Genomic DNA, 19,475 nt, shown 5'->3' on the forward strand with positions numbered 1-19,475 from the left:
ACATTTTACATGTCCAATTTTGGGGGGAAGATCCAAAATCAGGATGAAATATCTTCACTCTGTCCTTTGTTTTCTTAACAAAACGCACGGCACTAGGTTTCCGATGTCTTGAAGCCTCCTGTACAAAAACGAAATGTGCAAAACCAAGAAAGGCTAGCTGGCTCTAAGAGCTATGGACACCTTCCTCAAAACAAGCACATTTAAGGTGCATTACAAGGGACACAATAAGAGAAAATGCCAGATGCTTTAATATTAGAACTACTGTCCATCACGAGCTCTAATCCACACATCCTTTCCCCGAAAACTAGGTCCATTTTTAGACTGAGAATTCAGGTAGAGATATCCCGCCCAGCACACAATGGGCAATTTTAATTTGTACGTTTCATCTTCAAGCTGAGTCAAGCTCATTTACAGGATTAAATGACTTAAAAACTGGGAAGAATCACCAACTATCCTATACTCTAAGCACAAACCAGAACGGTAATTTGGAAATAGGAGAGGATACAGAACTGCTCTGAAAACAATTTTCTGTCACTATTTAGATTAAAAGAAGGTATTTGGGGTGTGATGACAAGATATTTTAGTTTTCCACACTTTCTGCTCACTCACATTTAACAATTCTGTCTAATTTCGTATTTGCCTCTGATTTCTGGGGAAGGACTGCCAGCCCAGGAGCTGCCTTAAGCAGAAGGCAGAAAGCTGCAAAGAGAATGAAAGGATGGTTCCAATTGTAGAGCAAGGCAGCCCCAAGGGCAGAAAATGGAGATAATGGGAAATGGGAGGGAAGGTTATAACGAAGAAAGACTGCAAAATGAAATGAGGAAAAGCTCAATTATAGGTATGTTAAAGGCAAAAATTCTCCCACTCAAAGCATATCCCTTTTAGACATGTGCTTGTCAATGACAGCAATTCTGTGGCAACACACCCCTTCAACGAAGCGACAATTGGACTGAAAGACACTGTGAGAGATTAACGGGCAGTGATTATCATCAACAAACTGCCATCCACTAACATTCCTTCCTCACACTTATAAGACTGAAGTACACACTCTTCCACTTTTTTTTCATTTTCTGATAGGATGCTCAATTTTAGTTGAGGAAAATGTCACAGCATTTAAAAATAAAGAGAGGACATCTGATGATGTCACTTCCAATCCATCAACTGTGTGGGGAGATGACACATGAGATCTCTGAGAGAGAGACAAAAAGAGACAGAGAGAAAAGAGTTTTTTCATCCTTGACATTATCTTAAATAGCCTCGAGTAATTGCAGCCATTGATGTTACAGTAAAACTGTGGTTTTCCCAGAATTACGAGGTTGTCAAAGCCCCTATTGAACACAATATCTTGTCTCCACGAATTTCTGAACCTACTGCTCCTTTCAATTTGCTGCTGCAAACATGCCTGATTTACACTGCACATTTGAGCAGGTTGCTGGAAAAATGGCTGGATACTGAGAAAAGCAGGAGCATGTCTCCTGAAGTACAATATTAAATATGACAATGGACCTGAACTCCCTCACAAAGTATGACACATTTAAAAACTTGAAGATTTAGAACAGCATTTTCTCGTTAAAGGAACAAAAATCCATTTTCCTTTTAAAAGAACAAAAAATAGAAAAAAATTACAAGAACAAAAATCAGTAGCAAACTACTGAGGCACTGGTATAGAGATTATAGTACTACAGATTAAAAAAGAAATGGAAGTAGCAGTCTTCATTCTTACAAAGCATGTAATTAGTGTGACAGAATATAAAGAGAACACTTATGTTGAACCTGTAACCTTGGCATTTCAGAACAGTGCTCCAACCAACCAAGTTATTCGGCCAGGGCAAGCCAGTATCTTAGTCACATAATAATACAACTAAAAACTGTTAGGACCTAATTCTATGTGAACTCTGTGACCTATCAGACAGGACCTTTATGCTTTATATTTAAAGCAGAATATCATTTTATATATTCTGATTCTCTGAAAATTGATAAATCATTTACATACTTACGGCAACTGTCAATGTGCCAGAATATTATATTACTTGTAACAAGTCATTCTCTAGATATTCTAGAAAATTAGAAATGTACTGAACAAGAAAGATAGAAATAGCTAAGGTTTCTATAGTCCTCTGTCTAGAAAGATGAGTATCAAATGAGGCACCTGAGGTAGACAGACAGCAATTCAGGAGAAGCAAATACAATATATGTAAGAGCAAATGTGCTAATGTGAATAAAGGAGAAAGTGCATTCATTTCTAAGTCTTCCATACTGGCTACAGTTTACACAGGGAAACCCCTTGTGATTAGTGGGTTGAGGACACTGTAACTGCAGAGCCAATTCAAAATGGTGCTGAGTTGCTTTTCAGAGAGGACAGACCAAAGTTACAAGTCATGCAGCCAAAGCATATACAGAGGAGAGAACTCTGACCTCCAGCTACATCTGGAACCAAAGACTTGACTCCCATCCCCTCTCCCCTCAAATCCAAGGACCAGGACATAACCAGAACTTGAACACCAGAATCCGTTCAGAAGCCAAGGGTCCATTGTCCAGGAAGATTCAGTGTTGATGCTCCATGACCAAGATTCAAGGTCCTTCAATTAAAACCTGCCCCCACCCCAAGCACTTCCATATACCTGTTCCACCTTAAAAACCCTAAACCTAGTCCAGTGAGCAAGATGGATGTGAGGCCTCCCGTCTAATCAGTGCATTAGGTCTCCCGTCTTCTCAGCATCTTCTCAGTCAACGAACCTTGCTCCTTACTCCAAACTCTGACGTTTTAAGATCTGGCCTTTTGAGGCATTGAGCACAAGAACTTGGGCTTGGTAATGACATCACCACTGAGACTGACTTTATAGAATCAAGCAGTTATGTGTGTATTTCATTTAGAACACAGTGTGGAGGAAACTTTCAAAGGCCCTCTATCTCACCTGCAGGCTCTAGGACAAGGCCTTTGCTCTAACCCATCAGAAAGGGACTGGTATTTTCCTTATAAGCATTCAAAGAAGGAAGTCTAAAAACTCTTGCTAACATGCTCAAGTTTACCAAAATTCTATACTCAAGAGGCTCAAGGTCTACTTTCTAAGGTAATTCTTGCCCCTCACATATTTCATTCTCCATTTCCTAACTGTGGATCCTTTTGAAATCAATTTCCCATAGCTTTACAACATTTTAGTTTGTTTCTAGTGTGCTCTAGACTTATTCTTGATCTCTAAGCATTGAAACAGGGCATGTGGAGTCAATATGAAAATTACACAATTAAAACATTCCAACGATCCATTTTCATTCTGAACAGGGACTAAGTCCCTGAAACGGATGCTGTACTCCGACTTATGTCCTTACCCATTAAACATCTTCCTTTGCCCACTGGTTATACTGTAATGAAAACTTCCCCATTTCCATTATTAATCAGTGCATGTTAATGACCTCATGCTTCAGCTCTGTCTCACTTCATTTCACCTTGCTTCATTACCAACAAGAATATTAATTAACCCATAATCTACTGGCAGTGTAACAGCATCAATTCCCTTGTTATCATACACAATAGCACATGTTCAAAGGTGGTGTGAATAGATCAGTCCAGAAGATAAACACCTCAGATGAAATCCCCAGTCCAAATCTGGTTTCTAATCATTTCTCATGTGAATGTCTGATACAGCACCAACGGCTGAAACTAGGACCTTTTCCCCTTTTTTTTTGCAACCTTCTTGAAGCAGTTCGTTCACCCACTGGCCATTCTGCTCACAGCTGGAAACCAAGAAACAGGTCTGTGCTGGAGATCGCTTTTAAGTGGCTATAAAGCTCCTGACTTGGGGTTTACAGTTAGAGTGGAATGGCAGGTTTTTATTTCATGTGTGCCTTTCACCCATGATTCTAGTCACTAGGAAAAAAAACCCAATAAAGCAAGAAATATACAGGGGTTCACTGCTGGGTTCAAATGATCACTTGATCTCTGAAACAGCTTAGTTACCATCTTTCTTAGCTTATCAGTTCATTAGATAAAGATAATTATCCTGTACAAGGATCCATCTAATAGAGAGGAAGTTTGGATAAATGGAGTATAGTCTTGAGTAACTTTCAAATCCTGGCTCTCGGATCTGGAAGGGACCTCAGGCGTCAGTCACATGGTTGAAGTCCTCTGCTTTCATGAATGAGGCAACTGAGAAGAAAAGTTCTCCACAATTCTAATGATCTCCTTACTTTGTCAATACCAATTTATAAAATATCTCAGTGCTTCATTTACAGCAAGTACATTACATTCTTCATACTGGTAATTAGGAGAGAAGCTAAGGGAACTGACACCCCCCCCACCCAAAACCCCAAAACAAAAACAAAAAACCCCAAACCAAACTGAAGAAACTAAACCCCAAGTAACAAAGACGAGAGTGCAGAGCAGAGACCGTATTCCAACGAGAGCACTTCTACTCCTAGCTCTTCCCCCCTCGACAGCTCTCCAGGGATTTTCCTGGTCACAGCGGATGGCTGTTCCCAGCCCTCGCTTCACCTGGAAAAACAAGCCTCCGCAGAACATCGGTGTTTGTTTTGCATCTGTCTCCGAGGCTCGCTCAGGGCAGCTGGAGTCGGAGCTAATGAATTTATTTAGTCTTTTGTTGATTTTTTTATTAGCATGTATGCCAACAAAAATTAGCCTAATATTTAAAACTGGCAGTTTCCTAAAGCTGAAAAAGGCCTAAGTGGCAACGTAATCTTGTGATTTGTCTCCAAGAAAGCTATTTTCACAGGTCAATGTGGTAATAGCCTGCTATCAAACGAAGGCTATTACCGCAAATGAAGATGCCACAGCTTCTAGCTGCTGCTAGTACCATCTGGAGTACATGTACCCACTTCAAATTTCTTGTACTTCTTTCCTTCCTCTTTTTCCCCAATTAAATCCATTTCCCTTGGCTCTGAACTTTGTTGAGTAGGACCAGAGGTTTCGTGCTAATTCTCTAGAATACTATGAGCGCATTAACAAATCCTCTAGCATCTTTAAAGGCACGGAGACAAAGTTATCCTCAACGTGTAGTTATACTGATGATTTGGCACCCATAATTTAATATCCACTATTTCCTACTTGATTTTGTCTCACTTCCTCCCCATCACGTAAGCCCTACAAAGGTAAAGAGTTTGTGTATTTTGTTTATAGCTGTCTCCTCAATCTGGAGCACTGCCAACATAATGGGAGTTCAGCGAGATGTATGGAATGAAGAAATTAAATTTTCTGAAGGTACTAATTCATGTTCGTATAGAAACCGAATACTTACAAGTACACTGTTATATTTTATTACAGAAGCAGTGTGTCAAATTAAGAGTAAAGGAATTACAGGGCGGCGGCGGGTAGAAGAGACAGGGTGTAGTAATTTCATCACTGGGGAAAACTGATGCTTTTCTCCAGCAACAGACTGCTTCTGAATATCCCAAGATGGTTTGGCAATAAAACTTTGCAAAAAGATTTTACTACTGGGTGATACATCAAAGTTACTCTTTGGAAATGTGGCATAATTCCTCAAAGGAACTTAAAAAGCTTTCCAACAGACAAGCTTATTCATATGGAAACATACTTATTAAATCATCACCAGTCATGGCCACTGAGTCTTGGACCCCAAGTTTCCTACCCTGTCAACATTCTAACTGCTCAGTGGGGCCAAAGAAATGCAGTAGTAATATAAAGCAACATGAAGTTAGACTGAGTAGCCGTAATCCTTGTGCAATGGCTAAGTGATGGTGCTTTTGGCATAAAATGACCACAAGGTTCTGGAGGCTGTTTACGTGAATTCTAGTGTCCCCCGCAGATCTAAACTTCTTTCACTCTGTGCTCTTTTGAAAGGGAAGAAGCTGGTACAGAGGCCTCTCAGCCAGGGTTTTAGTGCTGAAAGACACTCCAGAGATCATCTCGTGGGTGACTTGGTCAAAGTCTCAGGCTGGCTTATGAATGGAGTCTAGACGCGGGAACCCAAGGCTTCAGAATCTCACTTTAGTTCCTTTCCACTCTGTTGTCTGCATTTTCTCCTTCCTTAAAACACTACTTCTTACAGAAGTAAGCATTCTTGGTGATGAGCCCCGGGGACCACCCAGAGACTCGCGTAGAGTGACAGAACCCGGGGGCAAGCACACGAACGGGTTTTGTTCACCTGCCATCACCTCCTCTTTCTGCGGCTGAGAAGCCAGACAGCTGTGGGTCCATCACCTCTGTCTCCTTTTCTCAAAATCATTTCAGTGGATGGACAAGCAGTGCAGGTTTGTGGATTTTGAATTTCTCAAGCTGCACAGGCACCAGAGGACAGGAGGCTGGACATAGAGCCCTGGAAAGGGAGTGGGGATGGGGAGGTGGGGGAAAGCAGGAATGAAGTCCCTAACTCTAGAAGGCAGCCACGTATTTATTACTATTGGCAACTTGGGCTACATCCTTAAAACAAAAAAAGTGAGGAGTGAGACAAAGTCAGGCTCTATTTCCGTGGCTCTCAGACCTGGCTAAGTATCAGCAGCACCCCACCGGTAGAGTTTTAAAGCCCAGCAGCCTTAGGTCTCCAGCTCGGGTCCACTCACCAGAATCTCGGGGACGGCCCCTAACATCAGTATTAAAATGCCCCATGTGCTGCTGATGTACAGCCACAGATAAGACCCACTCATCTATTTGGTACATGACAGTACAAATAGAAAAAGAAAATTACATGTATATTAATTTAAAGACAACTTTAAGTGTATATTAATTGAACAAAATCAGGGAGAGACTTACCGCCACCTAAAACTTTGCGTGCCTACCACCAAAGAGTTGCAGTCCTGCCAAGGCCAGGCTGTGCCGCCTGCATGAGAAAGCCTGGGATGGAGGCACGGGACATCTTTCCAGAAATTCGCAAAGGTAAGGACATCAAGGAAGGAGCTCACCTAAATTGTACTCTATCTTTCCAATGACCAGGAGAAAAGCGTTCTTAATCTTTCTTCACAAGAAAAATGTATCAAGTGCTTATGACAGGCTTGGCGCTGCAGGAAAGAAGTTTTTTTTTAAAGTTCATAGAAAGTAAGGCACCTGTCCTGGCTCTACTCAAGGTTCTGCCAGTGCAGTGATGCTCTGAATACGCCATGAAGCTGGCGATGGAGAGTGACTCTTGGATCCTACTGATGGAGGTTGCTGCCTTATTACAAGGGTGTGCTCCACCTACGAGGTGCTAAGCATCCAGGACATGATCGAAGCAGGCTGAGTAGAGAGTTCCATGCTGAGCACATAGTAATACAATATACTGAATGATAACCCCATGGGGTAAAAAAAAAAAAGCCAGCCAAGCCTTGCAGAAATCAGGTCACGCTTAATAAGAATCAGCTGGTAGGTTTTCCCTAGTTCCCCTATCCTATTTTCTTTTTGCTTGTTTTGCTTGGACACCTGTAATCATAGTGCATTTTCATCAAAAAGATGAATAAAGAGCCCTGGCTGGATATCTCAATGGGTTAGAGTGTCAGCCCAAGGTACCAAAGTTGTGGGTTTGATCCCCAGTCAGGGCACATATATGAAGCAACCAATGAGTGCATGAAAAAGCAGAATAACAAATCAATCTCTCTCTCTCAAATCAATTAAAAAAATAAAAAATTAAAGGATGAATAAGGAATAGGAAATAAAAGGAGGGGTATCCACATAATGCATTTCCTCTTGTGTATTCTCTAAGGTCAACCCATTATAATACAGATTTAGAAAGAAAAATCAATAAGGCTTTTCTCTATATAATCCATCTGAAACATAGTTGGCCTCTGCTTTGAAACAGAAATTACGATTCCCAGAAGCATCTCTAATAAAACACACTTCATCCTCTCCTGGGTCAGGAAAGGCTTAAATAGGGGGCGGAACCCTCCTCCGACCCTTCAGAGCAGGGATGGCTGTGGACTTTCTCCTCTCTCCCCTCTCCTCACACCTCCTTGCTTTTCTTCCTTCTTGCCTTCCTTGTAATTCTCCCGGGCTGGGAATGCCCAGTGATGTCTGCCCTATTTCTGGGGAGATGAAAGATACAGGTGCATGATTTTTCTCTAACATTCCAAATGTTTCAGGTTGGAACTTGCACCTTGAAAGAAAAGGAAATCTTTGACAAACGGCTCCAATCACTTTTCATGTGTACAAACAGATGTCCAGTTACCAGAATCAAATACTTGTTCCCTTTTAAACAATTATGGGTCACTCATTCATGGATTTAGTCCACAGACATTGGCTGGTGACTCCTTGTGCCTGGTACTACTGGGGAGGAAAGAAAGGTAGGCACACAGGGGATTGTAAAAGACAGCATGGTAAAGGAGTGGATCTAATCACTCGGGAAAATCACTGGTAGACTGCTTTGAAGCATCACTGACGTTATTTTTGCTTTTCAAATGCAGCTTGATTTGGTGATTGAATGCCGTGTCAATTCAGGTAGCAACAGAAACACGTTGCCCTGGCATTCTCCTCTCTATTCCGTTTAATTAAGTCAACATCAACTAGTAATCACTTCAGTTTGTCCTTTGTGATACAGAAGGGTTCTTCTACTTGGCGTTTCACAACTGAGTGACTTTTGTGGAGAAGAGATTAGGAATAATTTGCATCTCTTGCTCAGTTATCTCCCCCAGCCTCTGGGTGGGGGGTGGGGGTACAGGAATGTCAGAATGCAGAACAGGTTCACCGAAGCCACCGGGACCTTTATTTCCTCCTGTGTCCCCTTTCCTCCCCACTGCCATTGGGGCTGTGAGGACGACCACCATATGGATCCACCCAGCCCCATATGGCTCCATCTCCCTGAAAGGGGTGCTCAGGAACATAAAAACACGGCCATATACTTTTATTGCAGCCCTTTCTCATTTTCCTCCATCTGTCCTCCATATGTTTACGAGACTCTTATTAGGCTCTTGCACACGGAGGCCTTTATCATGAGGTCTGTGGGGCTGACCAAGATAAAGAGCTAGACTACCCCTCTGTCCATGACAAGGGGCCTTGATTACTTTAAATAGGTCATTCACCTAGTATTCAAACTAAAACGAACTCATAACCAGCTCTCTTCCACTTGTACATACAATGCATTTAATTTCATATTTACGATAGTTCTCTTAATTTTATCAGCAGAAACCACATGCTGGTTTTCTGTGGAGTTTTCTGCAAAGCGCTGTTTGTGAGGTTTTGAAAAACTGCCTATGGCTTCCACTGAGGTGTCCCTATTACATGCACATCAATCTAAAGCTGACATTTTAATTTCCGCAAAATTCTCCGTCGACAGGAGGAAAAGTTGTTACGGCTTCTTCCCTCAAGTGCCTGTGTGGCAACGTGACTTGCGTCCTCCTCAAACTCTGAGAACAGGAGTGGGGAGGATGCCAGGCTGACCCCGATGGTGCCGTCCCTCCCCGTCCATCCACTGCGTCCAATCTGCTTTGCTGGGCACATGGCTCAAGTGGCACATTTGATCCCAGTGTTGTTACAATTGATAGGAAGGTGGAATGACAATCACTAGACACCACACACAGCCCCATGTCCCACTAGGAGACAACTCCTGGCATTAGCAACAGCGATGGGGGCGACTGTCCGTCCCGAGGGTCCAACGGTGGGAACCCGTTAGTGAGCAGCTAGGCTATCTTTCACAAAAAACTAACGACAGTGAGAAAGGAAGGAAAAAGAAGTCAAGTTGGGCCTCGAGTTGGCTTCAATAATCTCTACTCTTATCTGAGTGACCGAAACACAAAGTCTTGTGTTAAATAACGGGTGCCACTAAGAAGACAGAATTCAACCCCCCGCAACCTCGACCCATGTTGAAAGGCGTGTGCCTCACGGTGGGTCGTCTGCCAGTGTTCTAGTCCAAACCACCTGTGTACAGCAGCCCGGCGGTCAGCACCTGGGAAATCACGGCCGGTTCCGTGATGATTACCTCTGATGCAGCTCAACCCGGGAACTCTGCTCCAGTGCACGAGATACTAATCGATGGGCGTAGGAAAAAACCCAGCAAGTGTCACGAGAACACATTTTTCTTTTAAGTTGTTTGTGAACAAATGACGATTATTGATTTTTTTCTCCCCCAAACATACATATGCAAAATCAAGTCCTTATTTGACTTGTCAGATCGAACACACTATTACTGTCAGACACCTGGCTGGGCCATTTCGCTCCCCCCCCCCCCCCGCCTGCTGACATGTTGTACCCATCTTTGTTCCTCTTTATAATGCAACATAGAAGCCAGATGTGGGTTAGGTTCAGAAGAACCTTCTGGGACCCAAGGAAATTCTTGCTTCCACCTAAGCTGTCATTTCACAATCCTTCCTGCACGAGAAAGACCCAAGGAGTCACTCTGTACTAGTGCAACTGAAACAGGCCCTTTCCTGCTGCAGTCAACACGCTGCTGCAAACTGCGGGCCTCACAGGTGCTCTGGGGGCAGCAGAAAGTGCATGTTAGTCCGAGGTTCAAGTTACAGAAGTCAGGCTGCAGCCAGAGGCCTACTCATCGGGACAATTGCTCCAGACTGGAACAAATGACAAATTCTGGTGAAGAGAAGCAAGTACTAACCCTTCTGTGAGAAAGAAAGTGTGGGCAGGTCATTCTGCAAATGCAATAGTAATGCTGCCAGAGTGCAAGGGTGAAACAGCTGAACAGATCTATTGCTCCCAGATTAAAAGAAAGGACAGGAGGTCTGATCAGTAAGACTTTAGTGCATTATAATCCCTGGTCCGAGGAGCCATGCATGTCATGTTCTGCACAGCAGGGCGTGCTCTGAGCAGTTTGTAAACCACTTGGGAAAAGGCAGAACTTGCTAAGCTTATAGTTGCAGAGTACTTGCATTAATTGTTAGCATTTCTGTGGAAGGCAATTCCCTCACTTCAGCACCAGCACAGGCCAGGTGAATGCTCGTTAACCGCCTTGCATTTCTTCCCATTATTGAACACTGGCTATTGAATGCTGGCCTCTTGCCAAATGCCTTTAGGTACTATTGGGTAAAAATTGCCAAAGGAGCAAGAACATTTGCCTTCGTATCATTTTCTTTGTACAGCTACTTCCCAGGCAACTGCTTAGACCTACATGTGTCCATTTACCGGATTTAAACAAAACAGTGGGGAAGGGCGCAGGGCACAGGCTGCATCAGCCCACCCTGGGTCAGCAACAGCGGGAGCTTTGCCCCTAAGGACACTGACGAGGGCAGCCACCACTGAGTCTGGAAGCAGGAGATACCCCAGTCTTACCTGTTTCTTTGTCCTGGACTTCTTCCAGGTGCAAGTCATTCAAAAGGTGCTCCAAGATCTTCTCCGGGGTCCCAGACACCACCACGTATCTGTCAGAGAGCAGAGAGTCCACGGAATCATCCTCGGTTGAAGACTGCGAGCGGCTGCTCCATTCATCGTCCTCATCCTCCTCGTCAATGTATTTGAAATAAGGCACATCGAAGGTAGGCAGGGGCAGCTCTCGGTCTGAGAGCGCTGCGGAATCCTTCCTCTCTAAATGAGGGTCAAAGACCCTCAGCCGGGAGCTGCCCATTGTGCCCGGCTACTAACAAAGGCATCCCCTAAATGCTAAAAGATCTTGGCCACCTCAGTCTTTTCACTGAGAACTGAGTCCATCTGGCTGCTAAGGGCTCTGCAGTCAGCTAGAACGCTGGAGAGGCGGAGAGAAAAGGGAGGGGGAGGGAAAAGGAGGCAGAGCAAGCAAGCTAGCGAGCCAGCCAGCCAGTGAGAGGGAGCAGGGAGGGCAGGCAGGCAGGCAGGCAGGCAGGGGAAAGGAAACAGGAGCGCGTGCCGCGGTGGGAACTCACCTCCAATCACTGTCGGCGCTCCCGCCTGGGGGGGCCGGGCCACAGCGCTGCACCTTCTTCAGCACCAGGACATTCTGCTCCTGCTCTCTAACAGTCATCACTTCTTCGTCCTGCTCGAATAGGGGGTGGGGGCAGGAAAACGGGAGAGAGGAAATTAAAGAGAAAAAAGAAAGGAACTAAGTAAAGCTGAATTTCCTTGGGTTGCTTTGTATCATCATTTCTTTAAAGATTCAGAAGAAACCAGGAGTCTGGTCAAGAATCTCCCTCTAGGACAGTGTCCAGGTTCAAGTTCTACGGACACGTAGGGCGTGAGGGAGACATAAATACTTTAAAGCAAACAGAAAAAAGTAAAGTGGGGCTAGGATTCAGAGAGTTCAATTATAAAGCTACCTGATTGATATGAATTAAGAAATCCAAAGTTCGAAGTCTCAAAAAACGCAACATATGAATTGCATGTATTCCCTTTTACCTAGTACCTGGCTGAGGCTTATTAAACAATCACTCTTTTAAAATGGGAAAGGTACTTACAACATCATTTAAACACTAAAAAAATGAATGAGCCACATTAAGTAGCTGTGGTAGGTACATCATGTTTGCTCACATCACAGGCTTGCTCCAAAAGGCAAGCCAAAAACTACCTATTCTGTCCTTCGGTTCATTTTTTTTCAGACTTGAGATGGCCTTCTAATGTACTGTGCACTTGTTTTGCCAGAATACAAGCAAAAAATAGATCTTCAGTAAGAATCTCATCCGGGCTGAAATTCAGACGTCATGGGTGAGTGCACTGACTTTCTTCCCCTCAGTCCTTCTGAAAAGGGAGGAGGCTGAACGATCCTTCATTTCTGCACACGCAGCTCCCACGGCTAGCTCGGAGCCCAGTGGCCCGCTGACGCGGCTGTCGGCGCGGGCTCACTGCTGACCCAGCAAAGTGCAGCCCGACCCTGAGTGATGAACTCTCCCAGAGTTCGGTGAAATTCTCCGGATGCACTCGCAACACCCAGATAAGTGTAAGATAGCTGGGGAGGGCGGGGGTGGGTGTGGGCAAGAACTTTAAAATGCATGTAAGAAATCTAGCTTCTGTCTATCTGAGGATTTGCGCAAAAGACCAAAGCAAGAAAAGTTGATAGTAAGTAGGCTTCACCTGAAAAGTGATGTCACTTCGGGAGGAAAGGAAACATGCCCTAGGGTTCTCAGCCTGCTTCTGCTACTGGCAGAAAACCCCACCTTATAATTAACTACAAACATAAAGAATATTCCCCCCAAATGATAAAAGGTACTAGGTCCGTTCTACCTTATTATTATTAATCAGCTTATTATTAATCAGCTTATTATTAATCAGCTCCACAGATCTATCAGGGGTGTCAATGTATTTTATTCACCCTTCATTAAAAAAAAAGACACTCATCTTGTCCTAATTGGCAACCAAATCAGTGATAAAATTATGATTTCAACTCCCAGGGCCTGACTCCTAAGAGAATGTACTGACCTAGTCATTTCCGTACTCTGAGATTGTCTCAAAAACAAAAACACTGGTCATTCTGAACAGCAGTATAATTTTATGATGAGTCTCTTTACTCTTTAACTCTTTCAGTGGCAAATCATTTCACTATGTAAAGCTGGTGCGTTACGTTTCAGCAAGGTCAGACATGCAGTTACTGTGGCAATTAATGTGCAGTAGTCATTGTTCAACTCCCCAAGGGCCGTGGTGTGACTCTGTAACGTGAATACCAATGTGTAATTGCTATCTTTCATTTCTCCAAAGGGGTTCTTTTGTTATCCACGTGAAATACGGTGGCTAAAGAGAGGGGCATATATCAACCAAACAACAACAACAAAAAGCCCCAAATGAATGGGGGTCTGGGATACTGAGACACCCAGAAACAAATGATGCAGTAAACAGTAGATTTGAGAAGACAAAAATCTCTCCCTGGTCTCCCTGTGCTTGTAAGCCAGGGCTCATTTTCTATGAGCCCACTGTCACTCCAAAGTACATTTTCCATTCTACGTGCGCGTGATATATGGCGTTATTAACTTCCCCAGGCCATGCGCACACATATGGATGGGACGGGCCCCACTGACGCCTGTGTAACTAATGCGTGTTACAGGGCCGAGCGCGCACACACACACACACACACACACACACAGCAGCCACACTCTGCTGGGCGGGGGGAGAACTGAATCATACTGATGGACTATCAGTAGCATCTAATGACAGTCCTACTTTCCATTTTGAAAACCTGTTCAAAATAAAGAAGAGAAAAAGCAGAAAAATCAATGTATGAAGGGAGAGGTAAGCTTTCTAAAATTGCCGTGAACATGTAATAACCCTCTGTATTGTACGTGGCTCTAAAGAAGAAAGGTTAAATTAACACCTTCCAGCACCTGCATCCTTTCCTGCTTGCTCTTATTGAAAGACAGTGGATCTGTCTTATTGAAAGACAGATCCCCGTGGTTGGGGATCTGGGCTCGAAACTTTAGTCCAGTGCTTGCTTGGTTAAAAATAAAAGCATTAGAGAACTAATGACGAAAAATATGTTCAGTGACAAACAGCTCATGAAATGCAAGCAAAGCATTAACACACTCAATTTAAGGCCATTTGTTCAACAAACAGCGAGGCCCTCCCTTGCTAAGGCACTGTGCTGGTCACCAAGCGACATGCAGAGATGAGTGACACGTGCCCTGCCCTTAAATGACAGGTTCCCTACCAACGTAAGTCTCACACGGTGAGCACCTGAAGAGGAGGTGACAATGCAGGAGGCAATGCAAAGCTGCAACCCCTGGGACCTGATGGTGACAGAATGGGACGCCATGAACGGGGACAAAAATGCCCAGAGAAACTGGTTCTGGTGAGAGTGATGAGTCCAGTTTCAGAAAGATGGTGTTTTAGCACCGAGAATACAATTCATCACGCTGTGGATGGTTAGCAGGCAGTTAAAAAGAAAGAACAAGGCCCCTGGACAAAGGTCAAGGACAGAGACCAATCTGTGAATTCCTCAAGTTTGGGGAGTGGATGAGGTTGTTAAGAGGGAACAGGAGAGAAAGAGAACTGGGAAGATGGGGATAAAGAAAGAAAACACACAGCAAGTCGGGGGAAGGGGTAGGGCATCAGGGTCATGGGGGACCCTAGGGACAGAGACTATGAAAAACTAAAATCCAGACAAGTCGGGAAGACCTGGGGGACACCGCCTCTGGAGAGTCCAAGAAAAAGTTTCTCTGACACTGCAGAGTTCACGAAGACGGCAAGTCGGAGACAGAGGGAGGCTCAGTAGTGGGAAGGGCAGTGTTGAGGTGTGAGTGGGGAGAAGTGAACAGGGAGGGAGGCCTTGTCCCGGGGACGTTGTCACGAAAGGAAGGATTCAGAGTGAAGAGCCTGTGCGGCTGGGATGGCAGGGAGGGGAGTGGGGTCCTGGGGAGACGCGACAGGATTGGAACACAAGTGGTGGGGGGCGAGGCTACAAAAGGACTGAGATTTCATCTTTTCAGAGAGGATGGTGAGGAAGGGGATAGTGAAGATTTAGGAGAAAGCGGAGATAATGAGGAAGCTGAGGTAGATTCTAGGTGATGGTTTTTTCTTCTTAGTACAGCGGGAACCGAGACCAGCTGATGGAACTTCATGGAGAGGTTGGTGGCCTAATGGGATTATTGGAAAAATGGGTTCAGGGGGCACGACAGGCAGTAAACAAGTTGTGAATAAAAGGACTGCGAGGCACCTGGGGACTGCTGAGGGTGGAAAACACTTGCCTACAGTTTTATGCCTTTCTGTTGAAGTGCTCAGAAGCCTCAGAGGGAAATGGTCAGCAACGGGGCCACCGGGGAGAAGGGATGGGCAAAGGGAACAACAGGACGTGACCGGGGAGGGATTCTGGGCGGCCGTCAGCACATCAGGACGACACTCATCACCAAGTGCTGTCTGTCTGCTGAGGGGAAGGAGTGAGCCGAGGAAGGAACCATCGAACTGGGAAACATGGAGCGGCTGACGACAGTCCCCACCGGAGCTAAGGGAGCAGTCAGGAGGAAGAGGAGGAAGCAGGTGGAGGCTTTGACCAAGGAGGCAAGTACGTATCTGAAGCAGAGTGGTCCACAGTGGTGAAGACCCAGAAAGAGAAAGCAGCCCCTGGTATCTGGGAGCTGGCCTCACCCTGAAAGCTGGGCCTGGGTGTTTTGCTGCGGAACGGCCATGATTTCATGGAAAATCAGGGTCACTCTGTGACCAAGATGGAACAAAACAAAAACAAAACTCGGTAACTGTATCTGAACACGGATGAACTGTGAACACTGGCCAACCCATGAAATACCAAAAAGCCCAGGTAATGGGATGACTGCTGCTTCTTTCCTGCTGACAGCTTTAGCTTAGGCCTCATCTACCTTCTCTGCAGGTGAGGCTAAGATACCTAGTCACAGTCACCCCGCTCACTGACAGCATCTAATCCAGAGCAAAGCCCTCTTCTTTACATCGTTCCCCCAAGTCACCTAACACGAACCCAAGTCCTCTGAGCCCTTTTCTTCTATCACTGTCCTACACTGAACTGCCCACAGTCCCCCAAAGTGTGGTGTGGTCTCCATCACTGCACCCAGCAATAAACCCAACTTGTTCAACTACGACTGTGTTCCTAGTGGTCTCTAGCTAGAAGACATTGACAAGAGGTTTTAGATGCTGCCCTGGCCTTGGTATGTGGCAGTGTAGAAATGTGGTTGCTAGAATCAAGGATAAAAAGCATTCCCTTGTCAGGGTGATGAGAGTCACGCACAGGAATGTTCTGGAAAGTGATTGCAAGGGAACAGGGCTCAGAAGGTGGGGAGACAGGAGACAGGTAATACAGCTTCTGAGGAAAGTGGAAGAGCACCATGGGAGGACAGGAAAGATGACCCGAGCAGGGGGCACAGGCCTCAGGAGCGCAGGGACTTCTGTAAGTACATCAGTGATACGGAAGGTGAGGTGGGGGACAGAGTATATTCCCACTAGGCGCCATAATTCTTCATGCCTTTGCCTGTAGAGCTCCACCCTGGGTGGAATATGGTCCATGAGAAATCTCCCTTCTCCCCAAGACATCCTTTAGCCACCAGATCTGCAAGAACCAGTTCTTTTCCCTGCCCTCCGAAAGGAAGGGTGGGGAGAACAAAAAATTCCAACAATAAAGGGGAGCCCTCAGCTGAAAGTGGGGTGCTGGCTGACAGGGGTGCTGGGGGGCCAGGTGCTTTGCACAGGGCCCATCAGGAGTGTGAAAACAGAGGAGGGCATCAGCGCTTCCCCTGCTCCTCATCTTCGCTCCACCGTTTGGGTGAGTAACCTCGACTTCTTTCCTTTCCATGGCCACACTGCTGTCCCACTGTGAGTTCTGAAATGAGTACTAGAGCCAGTGCCTTTGGCCTACTTTGGATTAACTTCCGTGGTCATGATCGGCTTCTGTACTCTGAAATCAAACTTCTTTCTTTCATTTACTCATGTAAAACACGTACTCACTTTAATGAAATACCTATAGAGTAATAAAAATATTGACTTTTTTAAAAGTCAGGTGAAAAATTGACGTTTGCAGTTTAGCAGGTCTTAACTTGTACTGCCCTGAGCCATGTTCCTGACTGTATTTATATTTTCACTTACCACCAACACGAGCGAGAAAAAGTGATCACAAAGGGATTTCTCAGGCCTGCTGGAACTGCCACAACCACTTGCTTGATTTTCCATTAAGCAGGCACAATGGAAAATTCCTCTCCCAAGTCCTCACTTAAGCAGCCGGGGCATTCTCCAAGGCATCGTGTCCCTGCATCTCACCGGGCACAGAAGCTTGCAGGAGCGCTTCACTAGGGGTTCATGGAGGGGCTTTAGGGATGTAGAGGACCCTCTGAGAGTATATAAAATTTTTATACGTAGGCACACTGCTCTAGGCAGAGTCCGGAGTTTGAAGTCTCATGGAACCTGTGAACTCCAGAAAGTAACGGACCACTCCACACACTCGGCCACTCCTGTTTATCACCTTAGCTTCTTTGACAAGTCTCCTGGCACGAACTGCCCCTGTCCCAGTGACATCGCAAAGACCCTGCCATGACATCAACCCCATCGCATCGACTTTTAGTTACCCACGTCCCCTGAAGGATGTTCTCCACTAAAGGATGACATCTTGAGGGCAGGGACTGCGACCTCATCCTAACACACAGAGGCCTGGCACGTGATAAATGTTAACTGAACAAGCAAATTAGTAAGTAAGCAAGAGAGTGAGTGACTTACCTTTAAATCAACACATTCTATCTCACGTGGCTCAAAGGCCACTCTTTCTTGGAGGCATCCTTTACCCTCTCCACTGAGTCACTTTTCTATTACAAAGCTCATCCCATGAGATAGCTGTGCTTTGAACTTGAGCATCATAACTAATTATTCCATCTGTCAGAACTCTACCAAACTAAACTCCCACGTAACTAAACTCCCAGTGGTATGGGAGGCCATGTAACTAACATACCACTAGGGAGTCCTTCACTAAATGGTATTGTCCCTCAGTCTAGGGCACAAGAAAAAAAAGGGGATGGGTATTGGCTTCTTATCTCCCCTGCCTGCTCCTCTGGGCCCCAGCTAGGGTCCTCAACATTCCTCAGTGGCCCAGTGCTCCGTGATCAAACTTGTCTAAAGCAGACAGCAGCAGAGACCTTCAGATGGAGAACACAAAGAGTCACCTAGCTTGATGCCATGGCATTCAAGGTCACACAAGTAGCACAAGTCACAATGCTGTTCTCTCTCAGGTTTGTCAACACAGTAACTCAAGATGTCCACTTATTTATAGGAAGGCATTTGCTATGGACTGAATGTTTGTGTCTCCCATCCAAAATCTCATACATTGAAATACCATCCCCAGTGTGCCGTGTCTGGCAGTGAGGCCTTTGGGAGGTAAATAGTTCCTGAGGGTCAAGACCTTGCAAATGGGATTAGGGCCCATATAAAAGAGGCCCCAGAAAGATCCCTCATCTCTTCTGCCATATGAAGACACAGTGAAATGATGGCCACCTGTGAACCAGAAAGTGAATTCTCATCAGACATGGCATCTGCCAGTGCCCTGATCTCTCAGCTTCTAGAATGATGAGAAATAAATTTCTACTGCATGTAAGCAACCTAGTATCTGGTATTCTGTTAGAGCTGCCCAAACAGACGAAGACAGCATTTATAGCCAACAGCTTGTCATGACTCTTCATGTCATAACCTACTTGGTCTAACTGCTATTCATCCTACCAAGTTCACTTCAAGAATCACCTCCTCCAGGAACTGCCCCACCCACCTCCGGCCTGACATGGCTGGCTCTCCTCTGCGGCCCCTCAGCAGTGCGTGAGTCCTCCGACTCAGCGTTCCGAGGACCACAGGCTGATTCGCGTTTCCGTCTCCCTTGTGAAGCATAAGCTCGCTTTTGGGCTGGCACCAGAACGTCTCCAATTTTGAATTCCCGAGAAATAGCCAGGTCTTACCACTTCACAGATACCAAAAGAACATGAACTGATTGAGTATATGCAATACATGAACAGAAACGTAAATGGATAAATGTGCATTGCAGAGTGAAGGTTTAGAGAGTGACACCTTAAATCTTGAAGAATACATTTCAAGTGGTAAATTCTGATGGTGTTGACACAGGGGACATTTTGCTGAGACGTGCCCTTCCTAAGGACCATCCAACTACTCTGGTGGCACATGACAATGTCCCTTCCTGTTCTGAATCTTGATCATCCACTGAGATGAGGCACTCAAACAGATACGGGTCAACTCAAAACAGAAGTTGACA

At 45.2% G+C, this 19,475-nt stretch overlaps 1 protein-coding gene across 1 annotated transcript in view; it reads right to left on the reverse strand.

Moving 5' to 3' along the window:
• Positions 1-19,475, reverse strand: part of RAPGEF5 (Rap guanine nucleotide exchange factor 5) — a 216,727-nt gene that overhangs the window by 54,168 nt on the left and 143,084 nt on the right. The window contains exons 10-11 of the mRNA XM_037136283.2: positions 11,722-11,831; positions 11,156-11,244 (exon numbers count right to left, since the gene is read on the reverse strand). Coding sequence (XP_036992178.2) covers positions 11,156-11,244; positions 11,722-11,831 — 199 coding nt within the window. The remainder of the gene's footprint in view (positions 1-11,155; positions 11,245-11,721; positions 11,832-19,475) is intronic.

Source organism: Artibeus jamaicensis, unplaced genomic scaffold, assembly GCF_021234435.1.
Source record: "Artibeus jamaicensis isolate MK-2021 breed Jamaican fruit bat unplaced genomic scaffold, CSHL_Jam_final contig_3230, whole genome shotgun sequence".
NCBI classification, from domain to species: domain Eukaryota; kingdom Metazoa; phylum Chordata; class Mammalia; order Chiroptera; family Phyllostomidae; genus Artibeus; species Artibeus jamaicensis.